The sequence below is a fragment of the Thamnophis sirtalis genome, unplaced genomic scaffold, assembly GCF_051295495.1.
Source record: "Thamnophis sirtalis isolate CommonGarterSnake01/CBP01778 unplaced genomic scaffold, rThaSir2_p1.2 scaffold_2, whole genome shotgun sequence".
NCBI lineage: Eukaryota > Metazoa > Chordata > Lepidosauria > Squamata > Natricidae > Thamnophis > Thamnophis sirtalis.
Genome location: NW_028261382.1, coordinates 11169 through 33607, shown reverse-complemented (window position 1 = coordinate 33607; position 22439 = coordinate 11169). Strand labels below are relative to the sequence as shown.

Genomic DNA, 22439 nt, shown 5'->3' with positions numbered 1-22439 from the left:
GAGGGAAGGAGAAAACAATAAGAGTCTTACTTCACCTTGGGCAGATGCAAGTTTTCAAATGTTTGATAAGCAAGAAATGTATTTCTTTTTACTAAATGTATTTCTAATGGAATGTAGCAGGGGAAGAGCTTGTAAAAATGTAGTATAAACACAAAAGTTGTTTATTTTTTTTCAAAAAGCCTAACTACTAACTGCTGCCAGAGGCAAAGCCCTTGGTGGATTTAAATCAACTCTGCAGGCCAGTTTACTCTGTAGAATGTGCCTAAGGAGGAAACTTCATCTCCACTGAGTAGTTTGCACCCGATGATCTGCAGGTCTCCTGCAGGGGATGGAAGGTGGTGGCTATTCATGGCCCTGTAATCTCCTGGATTACTGAAATTCACTTTATACAGGGGTGAAGGGGTACCCTTGAGGGGCACCCTTGAAGACTATGCAGCCAACTATGCAGACTATGAAACTTAAAACAGTTGCAATATATAGTAACTCTTGTGTTTGCAGTATACTTTCAATGCTATAACACCACGATGGCAAACCTATGACATGCGTGCCACAGGTGGCACACAGAGCCATATTTGCTGGTATGCCAATTGTCGGCTCCAGCGCACATGTGCACACTGGCTGATTTTCAGCCTTCTGGAGGGCCGGGGGGGGGGGGGACTGTTTTCACCCTCCCCAGGCTTCAGAAAAGCCTTCAGAGGCTGGGGAGGATGAAAAACAGCCCCAATGAGCCAACCGGAAGTTCATTCCCAAACTTACATCAAGAATCCTATAAGTTTCAAAAAGGCAGGCAGCTCCTTCTATGCAAAGAGAAATCTGGGCAGCTTCTTGGAACTGTCTGAACTCAGAAAGTTAACCTAAGTGTCTTGAGCTGAGCTTTTCAGGCAGCTATTTTTCTTTTTGAGAACTGTCTTGAGTGGAACCCCTCATTGCTGCTTTAGTTCCCCCCCCCTTTCATCCACACTCCCGCAGGGGAAACAACAAGTGTCTGGGGGATGGCCTCCCCTGTGATCTCAGCCTTCCAGGGCTGAATTCCTATAGATCTGTCTTTTGGCTCATCCTAGTGCCACTTAGCAGACTTGCAATGACAGTTGTTAAAATGAATTCAAATGAATTAATAATGGTTACCTAATTATTCACGAGTTTCATCGCACTTTAGAAGCCATTTCACAGTGTTGCTGAGGGATAATGACCTCACTTATTTCCTATTGTAAATCAGCTGAGGGGGGGAGGGGAAGAGGGGAAGGAAAAGCCAGCCTGAAAAGTGGGCTTTATACCCTAATTAGCAAATCACACCAAATGGTGATTATAACGGAACTTCAGTTCTGAACTTCTTGCATGCTAAAAAGTCTTCTCCACGGCATCCTCTTTGTGTTTTGTCAACCAAGCTGAGATGATCTCTTCAGTGAGAAGACAAGACAGTTCCTGTTTTTCCACATATCATCCTAAACATTAGCAGAATTAGCAGAAATGACATAAACTTAGACTGCAAGCAGGGCAAATAAAAAAAAAGAGCAATAATTCATCAAGGAGTGTCTTTTCAGCAGGTTGACGTGACCCTTTGACACCTCCAAAGAGGGCAGGTGGGAGGCCTGTAGTACCCCCGTCCTCACTGAACCCTGCAGAGTACCAAGAGACGGGAGTCCTCCAGGCAGCAGTGCCTCTTCTGGGTAGCCATAGAAGCCAGAGGGTCAGCTGCCAGTTCATGCTTGGCTGTGCTTGGTGACCATGCAGTGACAGTCTGCCATGGACTCTGGGGAGGATGGAGGGGAGCGGGGATGCATGTGGGAATTTTGCTTGAACCTGATTGATATGGAGGGGTCAGCAATGGGAAGCAGTTAAGGAAAGGAAAAGTTAAACTTAAGGATTTTGACATGCAATATTCAGTTCTGGCTATGCAGTACTGCAATGCACTTGACTTCTTATAAAACTATACATTTCTCAACGAATAGAGACAAGGATCATTTCTATTTAGAAGTTTTAATTTGTGGCAGGTCTGACACAGATTGCTACCATCGTTAAAATTATTCCAATCCACAAAGGACCCTACTTATACCAGATTGAAACATTTTTTACAGTGGGAAAATGGGGAAAATGATTTATTTTACATAGAAAAGCAGAGGCCAAAAGATCTCCAGATTAAAAGCAATCAAAACCTCTTTAAATATTTTTCTTTTTCCATTTGCAGGCATCAGAAGTTTATGATGTGCACACCAAATAAACCTCTTCCCCCATAAGTGATATTATTTGGTTCAAGGAAACCACTCTATGAAAGTGGCCTTTGACTTGACAAGAAATTTCTTAATTCCATCGACCTGCCATCATATCTTTCGGCCTTCTGCCATAAAGAGCTTGCTGCCCATCTTGCTGTCAAAGGTTATCGGGCTGATGCATGTCTGCTCCAGAGGGATGTGGCTCTGGTGACCTTTGGGTTTGGAGATAGCCACTCAGGGTGACAACATGAGAGTGTGAGGGTTAAGCAGTTCTCATCCAATTGAGGCAAGGGAAGGTTGTGAGCTTGACAGACAAGCCGTATGACCTCCTAGGAAACGCCATCTGACCCGATCAGCAAGATATTGAAGAGAATATCTTATTTCAACTTATACCATCTTTTATTTAAACCTTAGCTGGGTGTTTCCCAGCATTCATTGAGGCCTAGTGAAATCTGCAGTGAAAAATATCTAAGGTATGTAGTTTCCTATAGTCAGACAGTATCTTCCTATTGAAGATAAAAATAGCATGGGTTATTTACCATTTTGAGAACTGAAAATAGATGATCTTATACTTATTCACTTTTCCCCAACAATATGGGCTGGTCGCTGTTCAACCGTACACCCTAGCGGTGCAAGTTCCCACAACTGAGGTGAGAGGTGGAAGCTATGTGGGGCAATAGAGATGGGGAGGGCCAGGAGTTGGGAGGTTGGCGATCAGGAGAGACTCTGACCTGGACGACAAAGTGTTTTGCTGAGGGGCTGAGACCGGCGGCCTCTGAAAGGTTGAGCAAGGAGAGGCCTCTCCCTTCCGGTCTCTTCCAGGTCCCCTGAGCCAGTCCGGAGTCTCGTCGTGAAAGAAGCGGCCGCTGCTCCCCCCTAAAGGAAGGGCCGCTCGGCTGAACTAAAGGCGGAAGGGACGGACCTGCCTCGCTCCCACCCGGCCCGGCCAGCCCCTCCTGCGGACTGCAGCTGAGACTCGAAAGAAGGGGCGACAGCCCCGCGGCCTCTGCTCGGGTTAATAGCCGCTCGGCTGCACTTCCAGCCGAGGGGGGGGGGGGCTGGCTATAGGCCTCGCCAGGCGGGAGTTTCGTGGCGGGCAGCGTGGCCGAGCGGTACTTTTCCTCGAGAGGCCTGGACAGTGCTCGGGCTGGGCGACTGGAGCGCCTGCGGGAGACCTCCGGGCGGAAACCGCTCCTTCCTCCCGTTTGTCGGACTGGGCTGAGAGGCGGCCGAGGCTTCCGCCTTTCCCGCCCCCACTGGCGGAGTCGGCCTCCCTCCCTCTGAATTCCAGAGGAGAACAAGCAGTGAATCGCGCACAGTGGGCCCGCTTTTGCCCGGAGGAGAGCGACTCGGCGTTCGCTCTTCGGGAGTCACCCCGAGGCCAGCAGCAGCAGCAGCAGGCAGGACGCGCCGCGCGGTTCCCGGTTGGTCAGCCGTTTTCTCCTGAATGCTCCTGGTAGCTCGGGGGGGGGGATGTCCGCTTGCGGCCTCTGCCCTTGGCCTTCTTTTGGCTCTCTCTCCCTGATCAGCCCCGGCTCTTTTCCCTCTGGGGGCGGCAGAAGTCCCGCGGCTGAACGCTGCCGGGCAGTTTTGCTTTTTAAAATGTTTTCTACAGCAGGGCTTAAATTCAATACATTTTATTAAGATGATGGAAGTGTAACTTCTTGGTGGCAATAACTAATTCGGCAGATTACATTCAGATCGGACGGCACTCTAGATACTAATCGATGTAGGCCTCGTATGGGGGACCGGCTAGCGCTAGGCCACCACTTTCCTTCCTCGGTGCGGTTGAATCGTCTCAACTCCTTAAATCTGCAGTCCGTTGTCGTCCCCGTATTTCAATGCTGCCCCTCGGGGCCCCGCAATTTCCTCCGGCTAAATAAGGAAAAAAACCCAGTGCCGAATCCTTCGCAGAAGAAAAGGAGGCGGCTCGGCGGGGACGATAAATCTGCTTCTTTGCTAACCAGTGGCGCGGGGATGTGGCTTCGCTTTGCAGGGCCTGGTTTGACTCCCTCGGTGGTGCGTTTGTGTTTTTTTTTAAGAGAAGGAAAGAAGCGCGGGATTGTTTTTCTTACACATGAATATACAGGTGAAACTTGAAAAATTAGAATATCGTGCAAAAGTTCATTTATTTCAGTAATGCAACTTAAATGGTGAAACTAATATATGAGATAGACTCATTACATGCAAAGCAAGGTAGTTCAAGCCGTGATGTGTCATAATTGTGATGATTATGGCTTACAGCTCATGAAAACCCCAAATCCACAATCTCAGAAAATTAGAATATTACATGCAATCACTAAAACAAGGATTGTACGTAGAACAATATCGGACCTCTGAAAAGTATAAGCATGCACTCAGTACTTGGTTTGGGCCCCTGTGGCACTGCTGAGGTGTTATGGAAGACTAGGATGCTTCAATAGCGGCCTTCAGCTCTTCTGCATTGTTCGGTCCAATGTTTCTCATCTTTCTCTTGGCAATGCCCCATAAATTCTCTATGGGGTTCAGGTCAGGTGAGTTTGCTAGCCAATCAAGCACAGTAATCCCACTGTCATTGAACCAGGTTTTGGTGCTTTTGGCAGTGTGGGCAGGTGCCAAGTCCTGCTGGAAAATAAAGTCAGCATCCCCCTAAGGTTCCACCACAAAACCGCGATGCCCTTCCCCTAAAACTCCTCTGCGGAAGGAAGCATGAAGTGCTCCAAAATCTCTTGGTAGACGGCTGCTGCGTTGACCCTGGACAATGAAGCACAGTGGACCAACACCAGCAGATGACCTGGTTCCCCAAATCAACAGACTGTGGAAACTTCACACTGGACTTCAAGCGTTTTGCAATGTGTGCCTCTCCATTCTTCCTCCATACTCTGGGTCCTTGGTTTCCAAATGAGAGGCAAAAGTTGCTCTCATCAGAAAAGAGGACTTTGGACCACTGAACAACAGACCAGGTCTGTTTTTCTTTAGCCCAGGTAAGATGCTTCTGACGTTGTTTGTTGTTCAGGAGCGACTTGACAAGAGGAATACGACATTTGAAGCCCATGTCCCGGATCCGTTGTGTGTGGTGGCTCTTGATGCACTGACTCCAGCCTCAGTCCACTCCTTGTGAAAGTCCCCAACACTTTGGAATGGCCTTTTCCTGACAATCCTCTCCAGGCAGCCGTAATCCCTGCTGCTTGTGCACCTTTTTCTTCCACACTTTTCCCTTCCACATAACTTTCTATTAATGTGCTTCGATGCAGCACTTTGGGAACATCCAACTTCTTTTGCAATTACCTTTGGAGGCTTTCCCTCCTTATGGTGGGTGTCTCTGATGGTATCTGCACAACTGCCAGGTCAGCAGTCTTTCCCATGGTTGTGATCCCTACTGAACCAGACTGAGAGACCATTTAAAGGCTCAGGAAGCCTTTGCAGGTGTTACGGCTTAATTAGCTGATTAGAGCGGGACACTTTGAGCCCAGAATATTGCACCTTTTCACAATATTCTAATTTTCTGAGATTGTGGATTTGGAGTTTTTATGAGCTGTAAGCCATAACCATCACAATTATGACACATCACGGCTTGAACTATATTGCTTTGCATGTAACGAGTCTATCTCATATATTACTTTCACCTTTTAAGTTGCATTACTGAAATAAATGAACTTTTGCACAATATTCTAATTTTTTGAATTTCATCTGCTTCACATGGTCTATTTGTGTTTGATTGCTTATTCTATTGATAATAGCACCCCTTTCATCATGTCCGATTGCCGGCGATTCTATGCACCTGCTCCTTCCACATTTCCTGACCTTGTGTACTTCTTTCAGTTGTTTTATGTTCTGACTGGTGTTGGCTTCCATGGAGTCGGGGCATCCTGTGGGCAACACAGATTATTTTAATAGTACAAGATTATATACACGCAGTCCTCAAAATGGACATTCACTTCCTGACAGAGGAGAGAAAACGAAAGAGTGGATGTAGAAAAACGTTTTCTGGATTTCCCTGTGTACTTGGTTCCAGGGAACCGTATAAAATCTCTGACAGATCGGCGTTCCCCAAAGTCAAGCTAGGGTTAGGGTGAAACGGCATTTAACGAAGTGGAGGACAGCGAACATTTTCTGTAGTTTATCAAGTATATTTTTTCTTTGTAAGAAATAAGCCACCTAGAGTTGCCTGGAGTCAAGCAGCTTGTAAGTTTAATAAAGTAAAATGTTACAAGTTCCAGAAACTTTTCATAAAATAGCCTAGCAATCTGGTGAACACAGGATCCCTTTTAATGCAGATTAATCTTTCTCTCCTGGCTTTTAGTATTCCTGTTTCTTTAATAATCCGCTGTTTTTCCTTCTATTTGACTCTTCTTGTGCCGTTTCCTCTCCCACCCCTCTCGTCAGTTAATTAGCAGCAGGACGTGAGGTCACAACGACCGCTCTTGAGCCAAGCTCTGTGGGAATCAAGCGACTGAAATCCACCTACTTTTGACGCTTCTGGTTTTGGCGACGGGAGCCCAGCTATTTTCGCCCGTCCTGTAGATATTCTCGACCTTCATTTAGGGATATGAGGACCCAGATTGATGTTGGGGCAAGAGGCTGACTCTGTAACCCGCTTAGAGAAAGCTGCAAAGCACTGTGAAGCGGTATATAAGTCTAAGTGCTATTGCTATTTAGAAACAAACACCTCCCCACCCAGTCGGGCGATTAAATACAGTCACGCATAAGGATGGAAGCGCCTATGAACTGATTATTGTCCCGGTCGGGTCGCCCTCCCGCCCATCCTTTTCTTACCACCACCACCACCACCACCCCCGCCTCCAAGTCTTTGCGGTGGAGAGGGCAGCATTTCAGACTGCGGAAAAATTCAGGCAGCCAGCCACCTTGCCCACCGCTTCTTCCTGCGTGGGTGGGCAGGGGCTCTTTTCGCTGCTCCACGGCTGTCCTGCCCTGCCCCGCCACCCTTCCCTCCCCTCTCCCCACTTCTCTGGTCTCAGTCAGGACTCCCTAGGTCTCTGCTTCTCATTGTGATCATCTGGCTTGCCCAGAACCCCATTAGTCTGCGTCTGTGCACTGAAATGTTCGAACCCTGAGAGAGGATAAAAGAACCCTCAGGATGCATAAATTATCCTCCGTGGCCTCCGTAATTCATGGCTGGCGCTACAGCAGATAAAAAGTTTATAAACTGGTTGGTTCTTTGTTTCCCCTTTGCTATCATCCACGTCATTAATACCCGCTATCAATAACCTCTGTCCTTCGGAGCCAAGTGCCGGAAGATCGATCTGCGGCTTCTTGATCTCCGCCTTGGAAGACACGGAATAATTTTCGCATTACAGTCACTTGAAATTGCTTTTAATTCATATTTAAAGCTGCAACTGACTCTGCGGAGCTTTCTGCAAAAAGACTAGAGGCGCCTAATTAATAATAAGTTAGAAACGAAGGAAGGCACCAGCCGATTAATATTTAATATCGGCCTCTCAGTCTCTTTGAATATGGCTACTTTTCGAGCTTGGACCGCCCGGCCCCTACCGTAAGGCTGCAATTTATACCGCTCGCTGAAGTGATTTAAGATCCTGGTTTCCCCCGAAATCTAATGCTAAATTAGTTAGCGTTTTGCGAGTTTTCGTAAGTTTCTTTCTGACTGAACACAGCGCATTCAGGGGTAGAATCAGAAACCCTCGCCTGAGAGCCTCAAACCCTTTTCGAAAAGATTGCGGGCGGGGGCTGGGTTAGCGGATCCCGCGTGGGCATCTGGCCGCTGGATCCGCTTGTGAGATTTCTCTCCCGCACAGAGGTGCCCGGTCGCTCTATTTGCATATGATTTGCAGTCCTTGGGGTAGGGATGGCCGGACATGCGTGACTAGTTAGCCTCCTGCTTCCTGCTGGCCCTGCTTTTGTGGACTTCGGTTGGGACACCACATCTCTGGAGCGCGACGATCCCTTGTCTATTTCTGCACCGTGTCTGGGGCGCCGCCGGGGGCAGGCCGTTCGTGGGGATTTCGCTTATGAGACCCAAATCCTGGCTCCCTGGACCCATACAACGAAGGATTTGGGGATCCCTCAAGTCTTAGCCAAGGGCGTCTCGGGTGAGACTTCTTTCCAGATCAACCCTGACTTGGCTCCTCTTGAAGGGCGACCCTTCAAGGGGAAGGTTCCTTCCGGCAGTTGGCCGTTCTCGCGTTTCTGCTGGCTCTGGCCAAATGTTTTTCGCTTGGCGGATCTTCCTGAGTGAGTGAAAGCGCCGCCATTCCGATAGTATTCCGAAAGAATCCTATCCAGTCTGGAGCGCAAGGCTATCGAACTGGGAAATCCGCATGGAGCCAAATTCCGGGGCTTGGGGCCGTTACCCCAGCGAGTCAAAGGGCGCAAGAGATGCCGAGTGCGCCAGAAGCGTAAGGCGGGCTTTGTCCGAAGAGGCAGAATCGCAGAAGAGGCGGTCGAGAAGGAGCGCTCCCTGGGAGGCAGGCGCGGGTTTGGGCGTTGGGTATTGATAACCGATATTTCTACGCTGCCTGCCGGCTTCCAAAGAAAGGCCCTGGCGGATTTGTTCTCTTTCGAGTACATTTATAATTCAAACATTAAATCCAAATAATACAAGTGAATAGCTTTTCAATATTCACCAGGTTACAATATTCTAAAATCGAAGTTTCAGTCAAAGTTCTAATAATTTATGTAGTCGCTTATATATATTCCCTCGTGTACATTACTAAAAAAGATTCCGAATAGAGGATCTGTTTCATTTTTAAAAAGAAACGAAACAACAATCTATAATTAATTAAACCCCATTACAATTTTTAAAACTGTCTTTTAAAATTGTTTTCAATACATACTAAATCTAAAATCATAACATCATACAAGCTCTGAGACTCATGATAATTCCAGGTGAAACTGAAGGTTTTGGCATAACCAAATGCCTGATTAAAGCTTGCAGTCTGGAGCTTCTCCTACCAAACGCCTTCTTTGGCAGAAATGAAATGAAATTCAATGGTATTGTTACGCGCTACAGCCCTCATTAAAATGTAAAATTTTACTATTCTTTCTGGATCCCCACTGATTTATCCTTTCCTTCCAAATTCACAAATAGATGTGCACCAGCCATTCATCGAGGTGAAGTTGAAATTTGCCCGATCTTTCCTGAGAATTCAGGGCCAGAATGAATAATGCGGTCAATTCAAGTCTAAAATTTATTCGTTGTATTGGTTGAAAATTGTGGCTTTCCCTTACTAGTATCGAAAGCCTGGGAGTAACTATTCTTGAGAGCTCCATAAATGTGGTGGTGGGATTGAAGGATTTTGGAAGTGAGGGTAAACTGATAAAGAATGCTTCAGTCTACAAAGTCACCCAATTCTGCCTAAAAGAACACCCTAAATTTTAATCAGCACTTTTAATTGGCTGTGAACCCAAGATAGATGATAGAGCTGTTTTGACAAGAGGTAATTGCCACAGGCAGCCGATATTTGGTTATGACATTTCTCCTTTGGTGAAAAACAAATCAGATAAAGTAATGTTTAGTTTAGTTTAGTTTAGTTTAGTTTAGTTTAAAGTTTATTTATAGGCCGCCCTTTTCCCTGGGGGGACTCAGGGCGGCTTACAACTCATGGGGAAGGGGATACAAACAGTGACACATAAGAACAATACATAATTAAAATAGAACACAACATTCATACCATGTGTGAGGTTCTGATGTAAATTAGTCACAGCTGTGTCACACTGAGGATCCTACAGACATTCTTGATGACAGCCCTAAACATGGAGAAATAAATGCAGGTTTAAACCTTCTGTGGTTCATGTTTTGAATAAAAGCTCCACCCATTCATCTACCACCCTCAAAATTAATCTAAATAGAGTTTTAGAAGAATTTCGATTGGGCTCTGTCCATCGGGCACAGTATAATATGCTCCAAAGAAGTTCAGTCCCAACTCAGCTTTACATCTTCCAGAAAAATGTCTCCAATACATCAAAAATGGGCACTTTGTCTCTCTTCTCCCAGTTCTTGCCATCAGAATGCTGTTGCCTCATTCATCCCACATCCATCTGTAGGAACTATGTCGTCTCTATATCTACAAGACTCTGTTCTATTACCATACTGTGGCATTGGCACTAGAGTCACTGGCATTTCTTCTCACCGATTAATGGTTAAATATTCTGTTTTGACAACCCAAGTTCTTCTGTCACCCATCACAGGAAAACTTTCCTTCTAAAGTACAGGATACAAAAATTCATACCCCCTTCCAGTCCTATCCTTAAAAAAAATTCCCTAATCTCTAGACCTTGGCTTAGTGCAGGTGGTGATCTCTTTCTGATGTTCTGATTGCTCCCCCCCCCTCAGAGATCTGATGGCTTATTTTATAATATTTTATTGCTGCATTTTGTGCAGCAATAGCTACTCAGTTACCCAGAGTTGTAATTGATTGGGTGTGGGTAGGGATTATACTTTTAATATATTTCTCGTTGGCTGAAATTGTTCTTTTTTTGAGATAAGGGGTCTACATTTTGCCTGTCATTTCTTGAGTGGTATGCTATACTAATTTCACATTGTTTTTAATAAGCATTATCATTTATTCACTAAAAACTATAGACCATTTACTCTAAAGCACTAGCAGATGTATAAATTAAAGCCACCGTACAATATAGAATAATGTAAGATGCATTTAAAATCATAAAACAGTAACAATAATATCTCCATATTTGGCATGGATTTTTCTTCAAAGGCCTTCTGGAAAAGCCAGAAGTCAATTCTCTGGAAGGCCGTTGAGAGCCCTTTGCCAGGCTGTTCCATAGGAGGGGAGCAGCCATTAAGGACTTCCATGCCTCCTCCCGTCTTCCTTCCCCAAAGGAGTGGTCCTTCAGCATATGCTTCCATTTACCTGGTCAGTTGACATAATTTATTTGGCACAGGTGGTCTCTAAGGTACCCAGGTCCTGATCCATATAGGCAATATCCAGTATCTTGAATTGTATTCAGAAGCCAACTGTTAGTCAGTGCAGCTCTTGTAGCAACAGAATTATTGGACAACACTGTCCTTCAAACTCCCATTCCCAGGTAGACCATGTTGCTGTAACTGAATCCTGAGGTGGAAACAGTGAGAGACTATTTTTACCATGTCCTGCTCTAGGCCACACTGAAATACCAGGTGAAGCTGGTACCACAGCCTTCATCATGTCTTCCAGCAGGAGCTGTGAGACTAAGAGGATTCCAAATTTGAGGTTACTCTTTTATGGAGAAACACAACCCCATCAAAAGCCAAAGTTGATGCCACCCCAGAGTCAATTGGCTTTTAAGCCAACACCTTGCTTGGGCTGAATCTGGTTCTTGTTAAGTTCCAAGCACTGGATCAGAACTTCCAACATATCTCTTTAGCCTGGGGTAAAGATGTTCAACTAGATGACATTGACATCAGCATGTTTATGAGAACTTGGTCCATACCAACAGATGACCTTTCCCAGTGTTTCCTTTCCTGGATATTCATCTCCATATTCATCATGAAATACTTCTGGACTCACTCAATTGTGTTAATGTCCTGTGTATAGTGCAGATTCCAGACAGAAGAGCTGTATTTGAGAATTGGTCTAGCAAATATTTTGTACACCCTAGTTTGCAGTACAATATTACTGGAGGAGAAGCTTCGCAATATTATTTTAACAATTCCTAATGCCTTTTTGGCAATGCTGTTACAGGGAGCTCTGGCACTTCGTTCATTTGATATGAATACTCCAAGGTCCTTGACTGAGGGGGGGTCATCTATGAGGTCGTATCCACCTAACTTGTATTTGGTGTTCTGATTTTTTCCCCCAATGTGTAAGACAGAGCATCTGTTGGTTGAGATTTGGAGTTGCCAGTTATTTGACCATTCAGATACATAGTCAAGGTTGTGGTTTGTTTTTTTTTAAGTTTTTTTTTAAATTCTTACTCTTACATCAGTAATCTTACAGCGTGTCATATGGGTTAACAGTTACATCATTTTAAATCTATTTTTATCTTCCATTTACCTTTAGATTTACATTTCAGTTGCCTTTTAATTCGACTCCTCCCCTATAATTCTGCGTTCTTTTTCAAATTATTCAATTTTCTGTTTCTTTTTGTCTATATATATTTTCTGTCCAGTGATAAAAACATCCCCATATCTTATCACATACAACTGCAGACAAGTGATAGATTCATGGCCCTTTTTGCTCCTTTTTAAAATGATTACTTCTCAGTCTTGTTGAGCATGATTGGCAACCAATGGCCATCTGATACTTGGCATTGCTTTCATTGAATTTCAAGTCACTAAACACCGTAACTCTGTAACTCTCATTTTTCAGGCTGTCATTAGAACTCATGAAATGCAACCAAACCAAGAAACCTCTGCAAAGTAAATTGTTCCAACAGTGAATTCATGTAAGCTACTGAAGACTTGAGTGACTGGATGTGGGAAGCTGAGAACAGGGACATGATTGTGGCTTAGAAGAGACGGTGGGGAAGGTTTAACTTAGGCTTGGCCTCAGGTTGCCAAATGCTTTGGGCTGGTCCTGATCCTCATGTTCCCAGAGTTTGAGAAGTTAATGGAGGAGCTCGGGCTCAGTCACTCCTGGAACAGGAATGCCATTTGCATAACATTGAGCAAAATGTAAGCTACGTAAATTGCATAAATAAGCATGCCCTCTCCTTCAAAAAGATTATGAAAAGAATGCTTTGCAGGGAGGGGAATTATACTTCTGCATATACTTGCCTAGAGACAGACAGCTCTGTCTGTCTCTAGGCAATTTCCTGGCCTTCATTTCCAGGGTGTATGTTCATGTCTGTGATTTATTTACACTGTTATTGTCAGTAGATAATCACTGCAGGGCAGCACCGCTGAGTGGTTCCTATTCTTCCGAGGAAGAATTATCTTACTAAAGTTCCATATTTCTGAAATTTCTCTAAATTCAATTTATTTGAATTTTCAAGAGAAAATCTTTTCCAACAGGCTCAGTATGAGGAACTGAGCGGAGCTCCCCTTTTCCTTGCTGGGGAGCCTGAACTGGTTATTTAATATAGGGGCGGGGGAGGAAGGGGAGACAAAGGCCGAAGTCTGGAAATCTGCGAGGAGCGGATGTGCCCGAGAAGTAGGAACTGAAGGGGACGGCAAGCAACTGGGTTGGGAGGTCGCTGCCAGATATGGCTCCAACAGGGGCGCAATAAAACTGTAAGAAATAAATGCATGTACACTATATTTCCAAAAGTATTCGCTCACCCATCCACATAATCAGAAGCAGTTGAGAGCGAATACTTTGGGCAATATAGTGTATAATAAAATAAGGATTTATTTGTGAAACCTATTACGCTTTCGATGACCTGGGATGCGTCTTGGCCACCACACAACCTGCCCTGACCGCAGTGTTGTTGTTGGCCGGACCGAACAGGAGCGAAGAAATGCCAGGCGGAAAAATGCCATCCCGAGCGAAGGGCTGTTCTGCGAGGATCGTCCCGGCCCCGCCGACCTCCTGCACTCCGCCAAGCCGGAAGTGAAGCGGACAAGGCTCCCAGGGCGAGCTCGCAGTTCCCGGGGGGGGGGGGGGGCTGCTGGCTGGCTGGGTAGCGCCCGCGCCAACCCCCGAAAACCGTCCCGTCCTTTAGAAGGGAGATGCCGGCCGAGCTGCGTTCCCGCCGGGCTCTTCCCGGTAGAGGCGGCGGGCCGGGCGCCCGCTCGCCCCCAAGCCTGGAAAGCTCCGGCGGTGGAGAGCGGGAGGGAGGGGGTGTCGAGCGAGGCTGAAAGGGAGGCGGGGTCGAGGGAGCCTCAGCGCGCATGCCCGCCAGCCCCGGCTGCGCTCCGCGTCCGAAGCCTCCGCAGAAAGAGCGCGGCGCCTGAGGCGAGGAGGGCCGGGCAGGCGTCGGGCCCCCGCCGGGGGACCATTCTAGGGCGGCCGCGGGCCTTCCGGCGGAGGGCCAGGCCGTCCACGTGGGCTGCGCCGCGCCTCTTCCGAAGACAGAGCTGCCGGGTTTGCGCCTCGCCAAGTCTCGGCTCCAGCTTTGCTTCGGACAGCGGCAGAGTGCGCGTCCTCGGCCCCGATGCGTGGGCGGCCCCCGCGACTGCCCGCCCGTCCCGCCCGAAGGTGTCCTTGGCGATGGCGCATCTCTGCAAGCTCCCGGGACTCAGCCGTGAGGCGGGGGCGCGCGCGACCGAACCCCGGAGCACCGGGCCTCCGGACTGCGCGTCGGGCGTGCAAGCGGGCGGCGGGCATCCCTTCGCTCCCCCCGCAGGCGCCATGGCCCTGGCCTCCCTCCTGGTTGCCGGCGGCAGCGAGGAATACCGCTCCCGTGCACATCCCCGGAGCTCCGCGGCACCCCCGCTGGCCGGGCCGCTGCACCCCGCGCTAAATGGGAGCTGCCAGAGTCCCGCCGGGCTGAGCGGGAGCAGCAACTACGCGACGCTGCCGCCTCTGCAGCCGCCCCTGCCGCCCATCGCCACCGTCTCGGCCAAGTTTCCCCACCATCCCCAGTCAGAGCCGCAGGCGCAGGACCGGCTGGCGGGCAACTTTCCTCTCTTCTCCGACAATCTCTACCCCTCGCCGTACCCCAAAGAAGCGGCCGGCCTGGGGCAGAGCCTTTCCCCGCTGGGCGGACTCCACACCACCCAGCAGGGGCTGCCGCATTATGCCCACGCCGGAGTCGCCATGCCGGCCGAGAAAATGCTCACCCCCAGCGGCTTCGAAGCCCAGCACCCGCCCCTCTTAGCCCGGCCGGGCGACCAGCATCTCACCCAGACTGCGGCCGGCCTAGTTCCGCTTGGCGGGGTCCATCACCGACCTCACAGCCACCTGAACGCCCGTGGGCACGGGCAGATCCAAGCCTCCTCCGGGGAACCCAAACCCGCCGGCGCCTCGCAAGGAAGCGCCGGGAACCACTCAGGGCAGCCGGAAGAGATCAACACCAAGGACGTGGCCGAGCGGATCACCACCGAGTTGAAGCGCTACAGCATCCCGCAGGCCATCTTCGCCCAGAGAGTCCTCTGCCGCTCGCAGGGGACGCTTTCCGACCTGTTGAGGAATCCTAAACCCTGGAGCAAGCTCAAATCCGGGCGGGAGACCTTTCGCAGGATGTGGAAGTGGCTGCAGGAACCCGAATTCCAGCGGATGTCTGCGCTCCGATTGGCAGGTGAGGGGCAGCGATGTGGGCACAGGCTGAGGGGCAAGACCCGTCTTCCTGGGATCCCCTTTGTAGAAACCTCGCAAAAGAGGCAACGCTCCCTCTCCTGCGCCCGGTGGGAAGAGAGGGAAGGGGCTCTGGCCTCCAGGAACCATCGGGACTAAGTCCTATGCTGGGCGGGCCCGCCTACGAAGTCCCCTCCCTCATCCTGCCCGGTGCCAGGGACGGCGGGACGCCCTGGGATTCCCGGCCTCGCTGCAGACCTGTAGGGCCGCGCCTCCTTGCACACGAACCAGCCTCCAAACTGAATGCCGCTTGTGCCTTTCTGAAGCGTTTCCAGACCGGGAGGAAACTGGTGGGAGTTGGCTTGCAACCCGACCCCCGGTCAAATCTGGGACCGTTTGCTTAGCTCTTCTAATTTGCCCGGGAGGGACAGAAGCCCTTCCCAAATGGTTGTGGGTCGCCTCCGGGCGTCTGGGTGGGTGGGAAGGCAGTAAGTGGATCTGAAAAGTGATGTGCTTCGGAGGAGCGGGGAAATAGAAAGCGGGGGGGGGGGATTTGCCCTGTAAGTGAAGCTCTTGAGCTTTGTGAAGCTCAGCCCCACCCCGCTCCCCCCCCCCGGCCAGAGGCAGTTGAGCTGGCGGGATCGAAGCGTCGACGGAACGGCTTTCCTCGAGGCGCGCAGGTCAGCCACGTCCTGGACGCCGACAGCGGTGTAGGCCAGGGCTCAGATTTTAGGAGGCGGCAAGAGGTTTTCCTGCTTTTGGGGCGGGAAGACGGCTTGTCCCTCGTGGGCCTGGAGAGCAACTCTCCTTTCCCGAGAGGAGAGGAAGATGAGCCGATCCCGGGGCTGCTCTACGCCGGCCTTCCTCGGCCAGGACTTCCTTGGCTCTTGCTAAGGAAGGCTCCCTTGTTTTCGGCTGCCGCCGCTGGTTGGAGCTTTTGGCCCACAGAGAAGCAGCGAAAACCACGCAAAGTCCCTTCGCCGACCCATCCCCTGTTAAGGAGAGCGGCCACTGGGGCGCGAGGAAGGCCCGTTGTCGCTGGAGGGCAACTTTCCCAAGGGAGGCGCCGCCGAGGGCAGAGCTGGGCTGCTCCAACCCTGCTTAGTCGGAGGGGAAGAGGGAAGCGCTCTCTCGCGACTGTTTCCCGTCGTGAAGGGCAGAGAACGGAGAAAGCAAGTGGGGGCCGGCTGGCTTCTTCTAAAGACGCTCGCGCCGCCCTTTCCTCGGGTGGCGGTCCAAAGGCTCCCGAAATGAGCCTTTGGCGCCCAAGTGGCTGCAGTGGCTCGGGGAAGAGAAGGCAGAGAAGCTTTTCCCAAAAGAGACTCCCCTTTTCTCCCGGACTTCCTGCATTTGTCTCAGCGAGCAATGCTCAGAACCAACCCCCCTCCCCCCCCCCCGCAGAAGAGCCCCGTGGATGTGGTGGTGCTTATTCAAACAAAGGCTTTTTCTTAGAATTAAGTGCAGCTTCGCCAGATTTCTTGCGTTTGCGTCTATACCGAGTTCGTCTGGAGTTCCTGCCGCTCGCGCCGGTGGCCTTCAAGAATTCATCCCGGCCGAGCGGTGGAAACTCCTGCAAGTGAAAGTGCGTCCTGGGGCGTTTCGCGGTGCTCCGTTCTCTTTGGCTCGTCAAGTCCGGAATTTAGCAGAGCTTGGATCTCCTGTTTTTACCCACAGCTAGTTTCTTGGCCAAATTTGTTCTTACAAAAAGCAACCAAGATTGTCTTGTATTCGATCCTGTGAACGGCTACTTGGTAAGAACCTCTCTGGAGCTGACTAGATAAGGTCAGATAAATATCTCTAGTCAAGATCCCTAAAATGGGCCAAGAAAAGTATTTCCTCTATATTCCATGTCTTTAGCGCTCAAAAACAGAATGCCTCCTTACCCAAGAAAATTATGCAAGAAATAAATATCAAGTAAATTATATTTGATTTTGTTGTACTAATTCTAACTTATTCTAATTATCAGTATTAGTATTTATTAGCCACTAAATTTATGTCCTGCTTTTTATGCGGGAGCTCGGCTGGGTTACCAGATAACCATCCTGCGTGGCAGGCTCAGTTAAGGAGTCTGGGGAGAAGGACTGCTCCAAAATTACAATTTCCCTGGCTTGGGGAATATTTGAACCTGGGTCTTCCTGCTCTTAAGTCCAGCCATTTAAACCATCATGTATGACACCAACCTATCTTACTAAAAAAAAACAGCTTTCCATCAAAGAGAGTCTTCATTTGAGAAACAGTCCTGCATGGCGCTCTATAATTGAGACACCACTGTTGTTAAAACAAAGGCCCTTGTTTTCTTGGCTCCAGGAAGTGTTCTCACCTTGGTGGAGAAACCTTGAGTTAATATGTGTGGACTGAGGCTCTTTGTCCATTCAAGGTTCTCTGGCTTTAGGTTGCTGAGGGGCCTCCTTGCAGGATTCTAACCCAGCCCAAGAGATAAACATTTGCACATTCTGGTGAGAGAGAAGCTCCCTGAGGATGGGCTCCAGCATTAGTCTGAAAAGCTTGGAAGAGTAAACCTCTGGTCCCAGTGACTGACCCAGACTGGATCTTGCAACATTTTCCAATACACGTAGATTTGCCTTCATTTATAAATAATTTCTGCTGATCTTTCTTTTTGCAAGAAACAACTAACCCTTTCCTTTCAGTTAGGTTAAGCCCCGAACCTCATGGATTCAGAGCGGAGAAGCATAACACTGAGGAAAAATGGCCAGCTCTTTATTCAGTCTGCTTTATATGAAAGAGGGACCCTGACAATAAAAAGCAAAGGTTGAGAGGTTGAAAGCTGCAAGGTGGAAGATCCTAGGGATCTGATTGGCTGGTCAGGGTGGACACCTGTATACATAAGTCTGTGCGCCTGGGTTTACTCCTACTGTTAGGCAAAATGGGTCTTTCAGGAGGGCAGGAGATATGGAGGTGGAGGGTGTCAGCTGATGGAAGTTGGAAGGCTGGGGTTTCTGAGCTTGTTACTATACTGCAAGCACTTCCTGGGGCTGCCTTTGGCTGTGTGGAGGCTTTTATTCTTTGGATTGCAGGGGAGTCTCAGTTGTGGCAGGGATGGTCAATTTGGACCTAATGGGATTAAGCCAAGAGAGGACTGGTTCTAACCTTGGCCATATCTAAAAGAGGATGCTTGTTGGTGCCAGCTCTTGCTATGGCCACCCACCCCTCTCATTCACTTAAGCAGGAGAAAGCTTTTTATTGGGGGAAACACTTATTTCTGCTTTTCCTGGCATCAATATTGCAGTCATTTCATTAGCACGGACGGACTAGTCCGCTGAATTGTGTAATTTTCAGCTCCAGCTCACTGGCCAGGCACTATAATAAGGGTCATTCCAAAGCTCATCTTTAGAGGCTTGCATTCCTTTCTCATTCTGAGAAATGAAGTGCCATCTGGCGGTTGCAAGTAATATGGAAAATTGGGAGCCCACTTGATTTAATAACCTAACAGTAGTTATTTCACTTACTTGCATAAAAAGTGAGGAATATTGCACATCAGTACATTTATATTAGGATTACATTCTGACAACGGCCAGGGTGTCTATCACTGTGATTATTATTATTATTATTAGCACGTAGATATACTTGCGTCAAAAAAATAGAATTGAATTCACATTTCCCCTTTTTTAAGATGTGGAAATGATTATTGACTAGATAGAACCTTTAAAAATTATTTTGGAATATCAAACAGATTTTCCTAAGGAATTCACATTAGATCAGATTTATGATTCATTTCAAATGCAAATGGTGTACTCATAACAAAGTCTTCTGTCATTCATCCACAGGAAATGACATTTGTCCTTTAAGAGAACCTGGCCATAAATATGTTTTTTTTTTTTAATGTTAGCTGCTCGGCTTTGTTGCTGCTGCCAGGAAGAGATAATTCTTGCCTTTTTCTGTAGGTGTACGCAGGACATAAACCTGTCCTTAAAAGTAGGAAATGGTTTAGCAGAATAACAGAGTTGGAAGAGACTTTGGAAGTCGTCTAATCCAACCCCTTGCTCAAGCAGAAGACCCTCTAACATTTCAGACAAATGGCTGTCGAATTTGTTTTTTAAAACCTTCCCACAACTTCTGAAAGCAAGCTGTTCCACTAATTTATTGTTCTATCTGGTTGTGTAACTGGTTGTGTTTGTCTGTTAGCTTTCACTTCTCTCTTAATGAGCTGACACAAATGCAAAATGTACAGTGCTCAGTTTGAGATGTGGGATTGGAACAAAGCCTAACCTCCCCGCATCTCCTTCAGCAGGCATCTCACCTGGGGTCAGAAGATAGCCTGGCAGGGCCCCTGCAATAAAACGAGCAAGAAATCAGCATGGTTTAGCAATCAGCATGGTTTAGCTATTAATGCAGTTTCAATTCAAAGAGTCGTATAAAACTTTTTAGAACATCCTGGGATCCAGAGACAGAGTCATCTTTCCCAGATGATGGTTTTGGTTCTAACTTTGAAAGAAGAGACCTGACCTTTCTTAAGAATAGGAAATCTTTGGGAAGCAAGGATCCAGAATGTCCCAGGACTTCAGCCCTTCATCCTCACCTCCTACCAGCCCAACTTTGAAACATCTGAGTGCTAATTCAGGATTTCTTTTCATGGTTTTCTGAATCTGAAGATTGATGTCAGGTCTTATTGAACTGGAATAGTGCAAAATTAGCGTTAAGCAGTGGAAAATATATGCACATTTTAAACTTGTAATATGTGTACGATTTTGGGTTTTTCTAAAACAAATGTGTTAAAAACTGTTTTAATCTCACAAAGTGGGGTTCACATTGTTTTGGCCGACGTGTCACTGCAGCCCTTTTAATCCATTTCCCCACACTTAATATTGATCGGCCTGTCCATCCTAACCGTTGTAGCCATTCAATTCACAGTCACTTACATCCTAAACAATTTGGAAATTAGTAATATACACCTATCTGGGGAAAAATGAATTCCACTGAACCCCAATGGTTTTTTGGTTGTCTTTAAGACTGCATTGTAAATATTCTGCTATAAAATTACAGCCTTTCCTTATTAAAAACCCTTTTATTATATAATAGATTGTTATTAAAAAACACCTCTCTCTTATTTACCCCAAGTCTGAAAGTGATTTCTTCATAATATTGCAGCTTGCAAACGGAAGGAGCAAGATCAAGGGAAAGACGGAGGAAATGCACTCAAAAAACCCAGACTGGTCTTTACTGATGTCCAGCGCCGAACTCTCAATGCAATATTCAAGGAAAATAAACGTCCTTCCAAAGAATTACAGATCACCATTTCCCATCAGTTGGGGCTGGAGCTGAGCACAGTTAGCAATTTCTTCATGAACGCACGAAGGAGAAGCCTGGACAAATGGCAAGATGAGGGCCGTGCCGACTCAGGCGGTTCATCCTTTTCTTCTAGCACTTGTACCAAAGCTTAAAGGAAGGGCTGCAAATTTAGTTTTGGTGGAAGAGCTTTAAAACCACCCAGAGTTGCTGGGAGTTGGGTGGTGTGTGTGTGTGTGTGTGTATGGATATATATATACACACATGTACACATATATATGTAGATATAATTATTATTATTAAAACAAATGAGCAGGACCTCAAGAAAGCAGGTTTATACTTAACTCATTATTTATACGTCCAAAGAAACCAAAGACTTATTTCATCTGATTTTGAATTTGCTCTAAATAACAATTTTTCATAAAATGGCTTGCAAAGCAAAATGGTTAGAAGGAAATAGAGGGAGAAAACCAGGGTGGGTTGCTCCTGGTTCGGCCCAGATCGGGCAAACCGGTAGTAGCGGTGTGGCGTACACGCACAAGCGGTCCAGTAGTAAAAAAAAAACTGGAAACCCACCATTGGAGAAAACTGATTTTTACACTTTCATTCTTGCACTTATCTACAGTCTTCGATCAACTAATGTTGGAGCACGGTGATAATTTGTTATCAAAATACATGTCCTCAGATATGGCTCCTAATGGCAAAACCACGGAGATGAACACTTAGCGGAGGCAACAGCAGCAAGGAAGTTTTCTACGGCAATTACAAGCCTAAAGCAGCAAATTGTCCATGTTCATTTTAACAATATGGTTTCTGTTGACGGTCTGCCAGTATAAACTCTGAATGCAAGTTGAAAGAAGGTAATGACATTTTGACTCTCCTTCAAACCAGTTACATTCTCTTTGTTGACTTAGTAATAGAGCTATTCTTTACCTTTCTCCAAACTACGGTTATCTTGCAAAAGGATCAAAATAGTCCCAAAGAACACATTTAATATACTGCTGGTATTTTTTTGCAATTATTTTACTACTTCAAAGCTATTTTTACATTCAATTCTATGCAGAGTTTAGGGATAAACTAATTAATAGTAACAACACACAAGAAAGACTTTTATTCTAGCTGTGAAAATATTTTTCACTGTTTTCCAGAAGTGATCAGAACATATAGCTCATCCCCATGTAAAGCACAGGTTGTCTTTCTGCATCTCAGACAAACTTTTTTATGTTTAATCTTATGCAGAAGTGTACTTTAGTCCAGCTCTCAAATACTGTCCATTTTATATGCATGCTTACATTTATATAGTTTATGCCCATAATATTGGTATGATTTAAAATGCCTAAATCCTGGAACATAGACTTACCGTAGCTTTGAGCAGCAAACTGACAAGAGGTGATTTAGAGCCTTTTATCATTTATTTATTTATTTATTTATTTATTTATTTATTTATTTATTTATTTATTTATTTATTTATTTATTTATTTATTTATTTATTTATTTATTTATTTATTTATTTATTTATTTATTTATCTATCCATCCATCCATCCATCCATCCATCCATCCATCCATCCATCCATCCATCCATCCATCCATCCATCCATCCCAGTAATTAAAACTAGATATTATTAGGATTTGGGAGTATCCACACTATATCTGCAGAAATAAAGAAAATGAATATCAGTTTCCTCGAGAGGACCTCATAAAGAAGTCTTCAGCTTGGCATCTCGGACAACGACCCAGCCACAAAAAAATATCAGAACTCCAGCCAAGAGATCCAAGAAGACCAGTTTAATCTGTCGCCATAAAGGTAGGATAAAGAAGATGGCTGCTGTACAATATGGTTTACTCCGCTGAGATGCAGTGATGTTGTGTTAGTTTCGGAACCGTCTGCTCTTCTGCCCACTAAGTGATCTG

At 46.8% G+C, this 22439-nt stretch overlaps 1 protein-coding gene across 1 annotated transcript; it reads left to right on the top strand.

Moving 5' to 3' along the window:
• Positions 1-13987: 13987 nt before the first annotated feature.
• On the top strand, positions 13988-21890 carry ONECUT1 (one cut homeobox 1). Its single transcript, XM_014058712.2, has 2 exons — positions 13988-15287; positions 20390-21890. The coding sequence occupies exons 1-2, from the start codon at positions 14258-14260 to the stop codon at positions 20680-20682; spliced, it is 1323 nt and encodes a 440-aa protein (XP_013914187.2). The 5' UTR covers positions 13988-14257; the 3' UTR covers positions 20683-21890.
• Positions 21891-22439: the final 549 nt, after the last annotated feature.